At 38.0% G+C, this 12,426-nt stretch overlaps 2 protein-coding genes across 4 annotated transcripts; one reads left to right on the plus strand and one right to left on the minus strand.

The window, feature by feature from the left end:
* The first annotated feature begins 1,181 nt into the window (after positions 1 to 1,181).
* On the plus strand, positions 1,182 to 3,567 carry LOC130460793 (transcription factor ILI4-like). Its single transcript, XM_056828350.1, has 2 exons — positions 1,182 to 1,313; positions 3,386 to 3,567. The coding sequence occupies exons 1-2, from the start codon at positions 1,197 to 1,199 to the stop codon at positions 3,542 to 3,544; spliced, it is 276 nt and encodes a 91-aa protein (XP_056684328.1). The 5' UTR covers positions 1,182 to 1,196; the 3' UTR covers positions 3,545 to 3,567.
* A 368-nt stretch (positions 3,568 to 3,935) lies between these two features.
* LOC110799200 (60S ribosomal protein L2, mitochondrial) lies at positions 3,936 to 11,387 on the minus strand. Of its 3 annotated transcripts, none has more exons than XM_022004427.2 (2): positions 10,659 to 11,387; positions 3,936 to 4,506 (listed from the first exon to the last, which is right to left on the minus strand). In XM_022004427.2, the coding sequence occupies exon 1, from the start codon at positions 11,248 to 11,250 to the stop codon at positions 10,675 to 10,677; it is 576 nt and encodes a 191-aa protein (XP_021860119.1). In that variant the 5' UTR covers positions 11,251 to 11,387; the 3' UTR covers positions 3,936 to 4,506; positions 10,659 to 10,674. The 3 variants fall into 3 exon arrangements, with proteins under 3 accessions (XP_021860119.1, XP_021860126.1, XP_021860115.1); XM_022004434.2 differs by lacking the exon at positions 3,936 to 4,506 and adding an exon at positions 5,137 to 5,453; XM_022004423.2 differs by lacking the exon at positions 3,936 to 4,506 and adding an exon at positions 5,137 to 5,561.
* Positions 11,388 to 12,426: the final 1,039 nt, after the last annotated feature.

Genomic DNA, 12,426 nt, shown 5'->3' on the forward strand with positions numbered 1-12,426 from the left:
AGAAAATATAAACATGTGAAATTATCAATTATGTATAGCCTAATTGTTAATATTGAGGACTTGTGTACAATATGTCACATGTTCGAATCCTTTCTCCCCCATTTGCAACTTGTATTGCGTATGTTATGGCTCATTCGCACACAAAAGAAGGAAATTTTGACCTAAAAACCGACTTAATTATATAGTTTAGTTCTTAATCCAAACCATAATTTTGTTAGATTGTTCTTTCAGAGACGAAGATGAATTGAACTGGGTAGGTGTAAAAAATTAAACATCTAAAAAGTTCATGTACCACATCAATTATTTCAATTGTGACAAAAACTTGCTAAAAATGGCAAAACACATCCATGTGAAAACCATGCTACATATACGTTACTCTAATGAGTCTAATCAACTTAGACTCTGATATAACAGGTTAACAACAAGCCAAACCTGTTAGTCCCTGGCCCTGCACGTAAAGAGACGAAGCAAGTCCTACGGCTAGGGTTAATGTACAACATCAACAGCCATGAATATGATACCTCCTACACTATGGAGTACAAAGTATATGAGGCAGAGTCTAATCACATACAATGAATGATACAAGTGAGACTTTCTATCCGCTAAGAAAATTTGTTGCCTAGTTAGTCAGTACTTGTACAATGAGTTCCGATAAAACATTTGGTGCGAGTTTCCTAACCAGCCAAGATATAGTATGAGTTAACTCACGATCGATAAGGGTTAACCCTAAAAAAACTATTAAAAAATGAGAAAATCACAAATTTTGAACCAGAAGGCACAATATGGTATCTTTCTGGTAGATAGTAGCCATCCAAAACATAACTAAATAGTTCATATTTATGTAAGCAAATTTAACAAATTTAACATAGGTTCTCTTATACATTGCATATACACTAGGTTGCTAAATTGATTAAATCTAAAATAGAAAAATTAGTGAAGTAATGGGCTTTGACAAACAAAATTCAATTTTCTAATACGATATGGGCCCACACGAATTTGTACATTAGTGAAATACACGGGGCCATGTCCAACAATCTTATTCCCATTGGACAAAATTTGTTTCATCTTCTTCCATTATAAAAACAACCTTTTTGCACCAAATTAGTCATCAAAACTTTCCCTCCCTGCAGCAAGGAGGATTACAAGTACATTCCCTAGCATAAGCAAGAAGAAGAAGTATTACTTTGTGGATAACAATGTCGTCGAGCCGAAGATCATTAGCATCACGGTGTGCCCGTGAAGAAGAGATTAGTGAACTAATCTTCAAACTACAATCATTGCTACCGGAGAGAAGTCGTAGGCATTTGAGGAGGGTACGTAAAACACCCTAACTTCATTTCTAAGCTTATTGTCTTTCAACATGCATGATACAATCTATTTCAACCGTCTCAAAAATATTCAACTAGTACACGTACATTCGTACAACACGTGAATATTACGTAAGGTTTTCCGGGAGATAGGTAATTACTAATTAGGTATAGTATTAGAGCTAGGTTTTAATCTCAAATATAATGTTCCAAAGGGCCTTCTTTCTCCTTCATGCAACCATAAATAATGGCCTTAAGAATGCGCAGCCCCGCCCTATGCCTTGTGTTTGGAACGACAAACATGAAATTAGCACGTCCAACCTTTATACTTCGTACCATATTTATTAACGACCTAGATCATTGAATATACTACTATACTACACGTTAGAGATGGCCAATACGGCGGGTGGGGTGGGTCGTGGGTGGGTTTGGTGTAGAGCTGTCAAAAATCGACCCGACCCGAAAATCGACCCGAACCCGACCCGAAAATACTGGGTCCTGAACAAGATTTTGTGACCCGTAACCCGATTTTATCCGAACCCAAACAACCCGAAAAGGAATGGGTCAAAACCCGACCGAACCCGTTTTAGACCCGACCGATTGAAAATCATTGTATTTATAGCAATAAATGAGATTATGAGAAAATTTAAGCATAAAAGACACGTTGTTTTTACTATTGTTCTGTGTAATATGATTTTAATTTGAATTATACGCCATTTTATGATTGAATTTGACAAAATATAAACTTTCGTAAGAAAATTTGTTAACTTGTGCCAATATTTTGTATATTTTTCACCTAAATTAATGAAAATATAATGCGCGTTTTAAAATCTCTCAACCCGTTGGGTCGACCCGAACCCGAAAGTTCTGGGTCTTGAACAAGCATTTGTAAACCCGAACCCGAAAGTGACAGACCCGATTCAACCCGAACCTGAAAGTAAATTTTTACAACCCGACCCGACCGACCCGTTTGACAGGTCTAGTTTGGTGGGTTGTGGGTCGGATATAGGTGACACATGACCCGCCTCAGTTAAACTATGGTGGGTCGAGTCGTGGGTTGTGTCGTAAAAAATGGACACAGTACATGATGAATCGTGGCTTACGTGGGTCGTGGATCGAGGTGGGTTGTGCGGGTCAGGTGGGTCTGATGAGTTTGGTGAGTTACGACATATGTGATTCCTGTGGGTCAAGTGGGTTTGGTGTGTTTATATGAGTTTTAGGAACTGATTTGGATCAAGTGGGTTTGGACGATTAATCAAGCGATATGATAAAAAGTTATAAATTTTGTATGAACTTAAATTAATTAATTTTTATGTTATTCACGTACTCGCATAAATGTGGTTAATATATATTTACACAATAAAATTAGAATTCATTAGTATTTTAAACATAAAAAATTGTTCAAATTAGGATGAGTTTCGCGGGTTGGATTCGTGTGTTGAGTGGGTTGGGTTCATGTGTTGGGTTGGGTGGGTCGGGTGTGCCGTGGAGGGTTGTGTCGAGTCCGATTGGGTGGGTCGAAATGGGTTGTGTTGAAAAAATCCGACCCACAACACATCAAAAAAATATGAGTTGAGTTAGGTTGTGTCATGAATCATAAGTGTGTCCGACCCATGTAACCCACTATGAGTTGGGTCAAACCGGACCCACTGGCCATCTCTATTACACGTACGTACTAGATAGAGATGCCTATACATATGAAATACAATATAGTTCATTATTAAGCTGACACTACAAAATAATCATTTTATAGAGACGAAGAATTTTGTCTCTATATAATCCAAATCCGTCTCAAAATGATGCTTAGAGACGGATTTGAGACGAAAGTAGGGCGTCTCTATAGAGAGCGTCTCAAAATAATTTGAGACGGAATTCTTGCAAATCCATTACAAATTTGAGACGGAATTTTTGAAACTCCTTATACAATTCCATCTCAAATTTAATTTAGAAACGAAATTTAGTAATCTGTCTCAATTTTGAGACGTTTGTTGTATACGTCTCAAAATCCATCTCTAATTGATGGATAATTTTGTAGTGTGAATATATAATTAATATCTTTACAACGTACTTGTGTTAAGGTCTCAAAAGACGAAGTTCTGGAAGAAGTATGCAGTTACATCAGGAAACTTCACAAAGAAGTAGAAGATACGAGCAAAACAGTTTATCAGCTGCTAGTGTCTGCAGACCACAATACTATTATTGATGCAGATGTTCTAAGAACCCTCTTGCAGGAATAGTCCCTGTCTCTCCTTCCCTCTTCCCCGCGGTCTCTCTCTCTCTTATATTGTAGGTTGAACCGACGACAAAATTAAGGGAACTCTACTCCTAATGTAACCTTAATTGAAGTCAAGAAATATATTTAAAGGAAGGAAGTTGGAATTTGTAAATTTGTCCTCTTCTCAGTTTAAATTATGTATATGTACCCATCTAATAATCTAATGTGGAGTAGATGTTTAAATATATAATCTTTGTCTATTAAGGGAATGTTGTTTCTCTAAGTCCAATAAATAAATAAATAAATAAATAGTTGATTACCAGTCATTTTACTTAAGATATCAATTTTGTATTCCCGTAATAATTCTTCGATATTTAAAAATTATACAGTCAAGCTAGAAAGACATGGAGTACTTCGTATGTGAACGTTACCTAGTAAAGTCATGGAAATGGTGAAATCAGATCATGTCTACATAGTTACTATTGTGACTTGACTTATACATAAAACCACATTCCATGTGTCCATATAAGTATGAATTGAATGACAGATTTTAGAAGAAGAAAAAAAATTAGCAAACCCGGACTGGACCGGATAAAGGGTTCATTCTAATTTGTAGAGGGATGTTATTAGGGTTGTTCATCGGTCCAAATAATCGGTCCAGTCCATTTTTTCAGTCTGGGCCAATTTTTGCACACCCCTAGTTTGTTATGGCGAAGTAAATGGAATTTTCTCATTGTGTTAGACAAAAAGAGACGACTACATCTGTAAGAGTAAGATTTGGGTGAAACCATCTCACACTAACTAATTTAAAACATAAAAGTCGGAGCTGAAAAAAGTACAAATTTATACCTAAAATTGAATTGAAACAGTCACCTGGTGAACTTGAAAAGGGGTTAGAGAAGCAAATCGATCAAGAACTCATAGAATGCCCAGTTTGAACTTCACAAGAGGCCTCTAAGCAAATCCACCCACATTCCCATTTCCCTGTGATCACAACAATGAAAGGACCTCATTAGTTCACACATTTCGTACATGCGACCAAAAGTATCTATCATTCACGTCAATAGGTAATACAAGTACTTGTTAATATCCCTCGTTATGGAGAATCATGTAGTAAGGGAGAAATGACAACAGTAACGGAATTGGTTATGGCGCCTTGGAGTGATAAAAGCTCCAACTTGAGTACTCTGTGCATTCAACATATTATATGGTCACATCAGAAACCATAGCTGCAACCAATGTGACTCCAAGAGAATTTTAACTTTTACTCTACTATTCTTCTGAAGTTTCGTGTACAAGGTTATGTCAAAATCAAAGTCGACTTTTCATTGAACCTTCAACTTGGAACAGAGGTGATGACAATTACTCTCATTATTAATACAGAGAAGCAAGATGGTTGGAGATGGGGGAATCGTATCACCCGTTCCCGATGATGCAATACACAGGCAACTAAGTTGATCTTTTGAGAAAAATGATAGAAGAAAAAGCTGCAAAAGTTAGAACAAGCTCTTCATGATCATATTTATTCACTGACCCAGAGAGAATGCTTTTCCTGAAGCTAGAGGTTAAAGGGAACAGCATTAATAAATAACAGGACCGTGAAAGACGCAGATAGCAAGGAAACCTTGCCCAGGGACAAACAACAGTATATTCTATATCATCGAAGAAGCATAGCTATATTCAAAATAGCTATGTACAACAAATAGAGCCAAACTACATGAAAAATTATATCCGATAATGAAATCTGTCAAGTATATTGATCAGAGAAGTTCACTTCGCACTGGTTAGATTCCGTTTTGCCAGTGGAAGTCATTCTCTAATTACTATCCACTGGATGTCTATCAGGCCTTCAATAGAATTCTGAAACTGATATGACCAGAAGTCGGAAGATCTCCCAAGAGAGCTCCATGGCAGCATCTGGAGTGATCTAGCTGCAGATCGGGATATAATTATAATGAGGAAATGCTTCATTACATTTGGGAATTGCTAGTAACAAATTCATATGCAGTAAAGCTGCTCTCAAGAAAGGGTGTTTCCATCTGCAGGTTTAAAGATTAACTGAACGGAATGAGATACATTACAAAGTCCTATATACAAGGCTTTCGGTAAAGTAAAAACATGTTTGTAGTACAAAAGCTGTCATAAATAAGAATTAAGAAAGCTACAAGTCTTTAGGGCACTTAAAATTGTTTACAGTAAAAAGTATCCCAGACAGATGTTTTGCTACTCGCACATCACAGCAGGATGTTCAGGGAGACTGGTGGCAAAAAGGAACCCCAAGTAAGAAACTTCTCATCGCTCAGACTCTCAGAGTACTAAAAGTCTAAATTCACTTGGAGTCTTGGACGTCTTATAACACAGTTTTCCTTAAGACCTTTTTGTTTGTGTTTGTGAAGAACAAGGCCCTCCCATTCTTATCCCTGTTTCCCCATGAAATTATGGAACAACCCAAAAGAAGCATAATCTAAAATCATATGAATCATACAATTCCGCTGGGATAATGAACAAAAGACAAATGTATAGAAAGGTGCGCCTCTAGAGTCTAGGAGCAAGACGACACGGGTCATGCTCTTATTTTGGTCTAGGCGAGGCGCACAACTTATTTTATATATAGTTTTAACTGTTATGTAGTGCGCCTCACAAGTCACAACCGATTTGGCTTCATGCCGGAAGGATCAACTATGGAGGTAAATCTAACAACTAACGTAGAACTCCAAGAAAGATTTATATATGTTGACCGAAGAAGGCCTGTGATAAGGTACTGTCGTACCGAAGGACGTACTTTGGTAACAAGGAAAGACATGTCGCGGAAATATATAGACATCATTAAGGAGATGTGTGAGAAAGTTATCACGAGTGTACGGACGGTCTGACGGGTAGGAAAGAGATAGAAGAGTTTTCTATCACGGTTACATCAAGGTTCCGCACTTGATCCTTTTCTTTTTTCCATAGTTATGGACGATTTTAATTCTAAGACGGTATACCAGGGTGCATGTTGTTTGCAAATGATATTGTTTGTTGGTCGATGAAACAAAAGGTGTAGAAAGTAAGTTGGAATTAATGAATTATGGATACATACTTTGGCATCTCGTGGCTTTAAGCTGAACAGAAGTAAGGCAGGATATTTGGAGTGTAAATTTTGGCGGTGATGGGAAATAGGGCCGATCGTCCTGGATGGGTGGATTCTCCAAAGTCTGCTACCTAAGATCTATTATCCAAGCGGGTGTGGAGTTGGATGGAGATGTTGGCCACAAAATTACATGGAAGAGTGCTAAACGGTTTCTATGTGATCCTAGCATGCCCTATAGATTGAAGGGAAAATTCAACCATGTGTCAACTGTACAGTGTCACATTCATCTCGATGAATGTGGCTGAGATGTGTATGTTGGGTTGGATGTGTGGTCTTAAATAAAGGATGGGTTGAGCAATGAGGTACTTAAGAAGAAAGTAGGAGTTACCCTGGTTGAGAACAATATAGAGGGAGAATCAACTAAGATGGTTTGGCCATGTAAGAGCGAGACTAAATGATGCGCCAATTAGAAGGCTTGAAGAATAGCAAGGTGATGGAATTGTGGGGGGTAAAGGGAAAAGGGTGATTAGGAGTGATATAAGTTTATTGGGAATAGAGGAAACTATGGTGTTAGATAAGCGAGGGATACTAGATGTCGATGACTAACATGAGTACATAACTTCTTCAAACCAACCTCGTTTTCTTGTTCATGTTAGGCATTTTGGGACTAAGCCTTTGTTGTTGTACGTAGTGCACCTCACTTTCAGTAGGTGTGCCTTGAACCTTATTACTTTGCAGAAGATCAATCAGATATATTTCATAGTGTCTATGACCATATAATAAATTAGAAGGGGGGGATTTTGAGGTTAGAAAGAATTCTCTAAAAACATAAAGGCAGCACATAGCAACTACAATGCACAAGTAGAAAGGCTAATCATAGGTGGAAAACGGGCAAAAGGGGGGAATTTTGGTCGCTCTAACCCCTTACAATTAAAAAGTTAAGGTAATCTCTCAAGGGCAGAATTGAGGTTTCGATTTCCAATATGAGAGATAGTAAACCTTGTTGTAGGAACCACAACAGATGCCTACATGTTTCTTTCCGTAGGAAATGAAGGTGTGAAGCTGTATCTAAAACCCCAAATGATTCCCTAAAACAATTTCCAAATGACAGTAGCTGGCATGTGTACACATATTGTTCATTTGTTCGTGAATTATTACCAAGGGGTAGAACACCACTCAATCTACTCGATGCGTTCAAGGAATACAAACATGTACAACATCAGTTGGGCTTCCCTTATAGCGCGATTCAAAACCATCTCATATAAAGCAAAATCTTGAAAGTCACATTACCACTCATAATATCTTGGTTTGAATCCCTCAAAAGAACTAGCTCCCACCTAGAAAACACCTCAGTTCTACTTCAAATTACACATTAAAACCTTAGACATAAATAGGCGTCCAATAAGCCACGGCTTTCTTCACAAATAATTCCTAGGAACAAAGCATAACCAAATTTGGTCAGAAACTTTAAGTGACCATCTAGTGGGGTTTTAAGGTTCCAAAATGCCTTATATAGTTATATGACTAAGGGATAAATTCCATAAAATTCTGAGATTTTCCTAGAATGGGTCCCGAAATCTCAAAATTTGGTCAAAAACAATGTGCTACCTTTGTTTTTGGATAATTTGGATTTTTTTTCTTACCCATAAAAGTTAAGAGAATCGGATGCTTGCCATATACCCCATGAGGCCCCAGGGGGCATATTGGGTGGTTAGAAACTTAGAACCATTTACTTCCGCTCTTAAATGTCACTTTAGTCGATTTCTCACAAAACCCATTTTGATGTATCACGGTATCTCCGAGCTCGTAAGTGATCCTTTGTGTTTCATTCAATGAATGCAAAAGAGTATGTCTAATTGTCTATGCATTCCTCCATGAACGCAACAGAGTGAGTATTGTTGGTAAACAACAGAACCTATCCTAAGAACACAAAACACAACAAAGGGAAACACAAAGAGTGGAAGAAAGTTGTTTGATCTCAGAATAATGTATTAATGGGTTTCCAATGCCAAACTTCATAACTTGAGTGAAAAGTAAAAAGCAAACAAGCAAATCATCTTCTAATTCCCAACCAACTATCCAATTCTCATTATGTTGTATAATAGCGTTATTCTTTAGCCCCACTTAATTGTAGCAAGATGATACAAACTATATGAAGAAGCTTGATCCCTCAATTGATCCTTAAATTCCCCATTACAAAAATGATGCAAGCAACTTGCTAATCATGGATGACAAGGTAAGTTTTTGTCAAGTGGTACCGAATCATTAACAATTGCGACAACTATATAAATGATGCAAGCAACTACATAAAGGGGTGGTCTGATGCCTAAAACAACTAGAGCCATCACCGGTTAATCGTTTCCACGACTGTACACAATACCTAGAATATATCAACTCTAATCATCTCAAAAGCTTGACGCTATAAACAACTACGACATGATGGCTGAAAGACCATGCTCAGAAATAAAGCAAAATGAAAAGCCTAACATATGAACCTTTGACTAACAATATTTACAATACAAATATTGCACATCTCACTCACCAATCTGCTTCCCATGAAAAGATGGTGTGTTCACCTTAAGACTTTTTTCACTAAGACCTTTTGTAACTTTTGCTACTCCCATAAATTTCCAAAGTGGAGAAGACAATAATGACCCAAGGAACCCCAAGTCAGCAATTCTTAAATAGTTAAATGCATTGTAACTGTAATCATTTGCCATCTTATACTACACTATAACACCAATCACGCATTTGATATCTCCATAAAAAGGAATTTAACAAGCTATACAAAACATAAAGGCTCAGCACAATATCTTGATCCTATACTAATGTATGACCAACAATAGATCTTTTATAAAGATACTGCATACCCCCACTGACCAATCTCCTTTCCATGTAAACACAGTGTGTCACTTTAAAACTTTTCCACAAAACTCAAATGTCTACATGGCGCCATTGGTATGGCCTTCTCAAAACGGCCGCACTGAGTACTAAATATAGATAGCAGCCTACAGCTCCAAGCATAACTCACTTATAGGACCAAAATCCTACCAAAACAAAAAACAATTTCTTTCACCTTGTGCTCTTGTATAACGAGCAACTATTTAATCATCATATTCATATAAAGCACTCACTAGTAAGAAATGAACAGAAACACCCAAAAAATTTCTGATCACAAGCTGAGAACTTTACAAAATCAGGGAGAATTAAACCAGAACTTATCCGCCGAATCATTGGATAACAACACTCAACGAGAATATGCATGTGAAACCAACCCATCATAATTCAGTTGGCAAATGCACCGATGCCATTTTGATCCAAAACCCTTCCTCAGGTCCTCCACTAATCCCACCCCTTTTCTTCTAATTCACCACTTCACCCCTTATCTTCTAATTCACCACTTCTCAAAACACCAAAATAGAACTTCCTAAGAGCATCTCCAATGATTGTAGCTAGGGACTAGCTTGAAATTTATAAAACTTTCAAGCTAATAGCTGGACCATTGGAGTGAAACTAATAAATTAGCTTGGCCAAGCAAATTAACTTAAACAAGCTAATTTGCTTGACAACTAGCTCTCAAAATTGTCAAATAATTAATTGACAAGTGGACAAGTGGGACAAATTTAAATAACAAGCTAGTTGCTAGCCATTGGAGCACAAATTACCTAAACAATAAAATAGCTTGAAATCTTATGTGGCATAACAAGCTAATTATCAAATTAGCTTACCATTGAAGATGCTCTAAGCTCCCTTGACATTAAAAATTAGGACCGCATTTCGAAATTCAACCATGTAAAGTCGAATTCAGCATATTAAAAATCACTCCTAACCATCTCCATTCCAAATAAATTACTTCACCAATAAATAGAATTACAAAACCCAATTTGCTTACCAAATAATAATTACTACCAAGTATAACTTACCCTAAACATAAAGACCAACCTCAAACTACATGCTTTCATCATACAATAACAATGGCAGCCAAATTCATATCTAAACCAACAAATAAGATAACAAAATTAACGAATTCATTCAATTTAAAAGAAGAAATAAAATAAAAACTTACCCAAAAACAGAGAATCCTAAATGACGCGATTCTTCTTCTTAGGACAAGCAGTTTTATACCCACCTTTAGTAGGCTTACCCCAAGGAGAAACAGACAAATGCCCTTTACTTTTACCCTCACCACCACCATGAGGATGATCAATAGGGTTCATAGCAACACCACGAACCACCGGTCTTCGGCCAAGCCACCGACTATTACCAGCTTTCTTCAGCTTCTTGGCGCCATGAGAAGGGTTGGAGACGGAGCCAATTGTAGCCCGGCAGCGAGTATCGATCATCTTGCTGACGCCAGAAGGGAGACGGACGAGAACGCGGCGCGTGGCGGAGGGTTCTTTGAGGATTTTGGCAACGGTGCCGGCAGAACGGACGAGTTTTCCGCCTTCACTGGGGCGGAGCTCGATGTTGTGGATTAGGGTTCCGATTCGCATCATGGAGATTGGCATTGAGGTACCGATTTGGGATGCTAGGTCGTTTGTTAGGAGATAGTCTGACATTTTGGGGGGTTTGGCTTCGGTGACTGGTGTGGAGGAGGAGGAGGAGAAGGTGCGGCGTAGGGTGGTCAGGAGGGTGGTGCGTGCTCGGAAGAACGCCATTTCGTGGTGGTAGGGAGGGAACGAGGGAGGAGAGTGTATAGGGTTTTAGTGTTTTACTGATTTAGTGTTACTCCTGAGATCATGTGGTGCCTTTGGATCAACCACATTAACCACGGAGGACTACAAATGGCAAACTAAGCCAAGGAAAAGACTTGTATAGTTGTATTATTAGTCGACTCATCCCAAAATCAATCTATTTACGGAGTATTTATTATTGCATCTAAAAAAAAATCTCTATATATTCACAATAATATAAATCTGGTCCACGACTCCACGCTAAGGATAATAGATTAATTTGGTTGGGTAACATGCGTAATTGTCACGTGATAGTTATTTCGTGATTTTAAATAATAATTGTATGCGTATTACAGTAACTATGTGTTTTAAAGAGTTACTATATGTTTTGTAGAGTTTCTATGCGATTTATGTCTAGACCACTTTATATACGTTTTTTATTTTTTTATTTTTCAAAATTTCATATAAGACTTGTTCTTGTTCGGTTCGGGAGCAGTTAGGGAAGGCACGCATCACATTGTATGTAACCTACATTATGCTAATTGACTATGGGGCAATTAATTTGGATTCTTGCTTTATGGTTTTTTCCGCATGAATTATATTATTGTATTATTCATAACCTAACACCATCTTTATCATGATGAATAGATCAACAAACGCCTACAAACTTCAATCTTAGATAGTGGCACTAGTCCCCTATTAAACGCTGGCAAGGAAAACTTATCAAGCCACATCCCTATTCAAACACCTACCTTCCCTACCCAAGCTCTAAGCAATGACACCTCGAAGAAATCAACAGGACCTATGGCAGACCCCTCCATTCCTCTCACAGCACCCCCATGCCATCATACTGTCAGTACCCCTGGAGAAAACTCTTTGCGTGGGGAGACCGATGGAGGATCCATATCTAGTCATTGCAACCCCCCGACCCATATCCTGGAGGTACGCATGGAAACTTGGATCGAACCAGACCCGGAGCCACCGGAGTTAGTAGTAACAATGCTACTTCCCAATGAGATTAATCGTATCATTCGATTAATAAGCCAAGCATATATGTCTTCACTCCCCTCTGTACCCGTATCTATGGAAGACAGACTACCAAATCTTGCTGCAGACTCTTTTCCCATCACCTGCATGGTATGGAATGTGCAAGGAGCGGGA

This window comes from Spinacia oleracea, chromosome 5 (genome assembly GCF_020520425.1).
Source record: "Spinacia oleracea cultivar Varoflay chromosome 5, BTI_SOV_V1, whole genome shotgun sequence".
NCBI classification, from domain to species: Eukaryota; Viridiplantae; Streptophyta; class Magnoliopsida; order Caryophyllales; family Amaranthaceae; genus Spinacia; species Spinacia oleracea.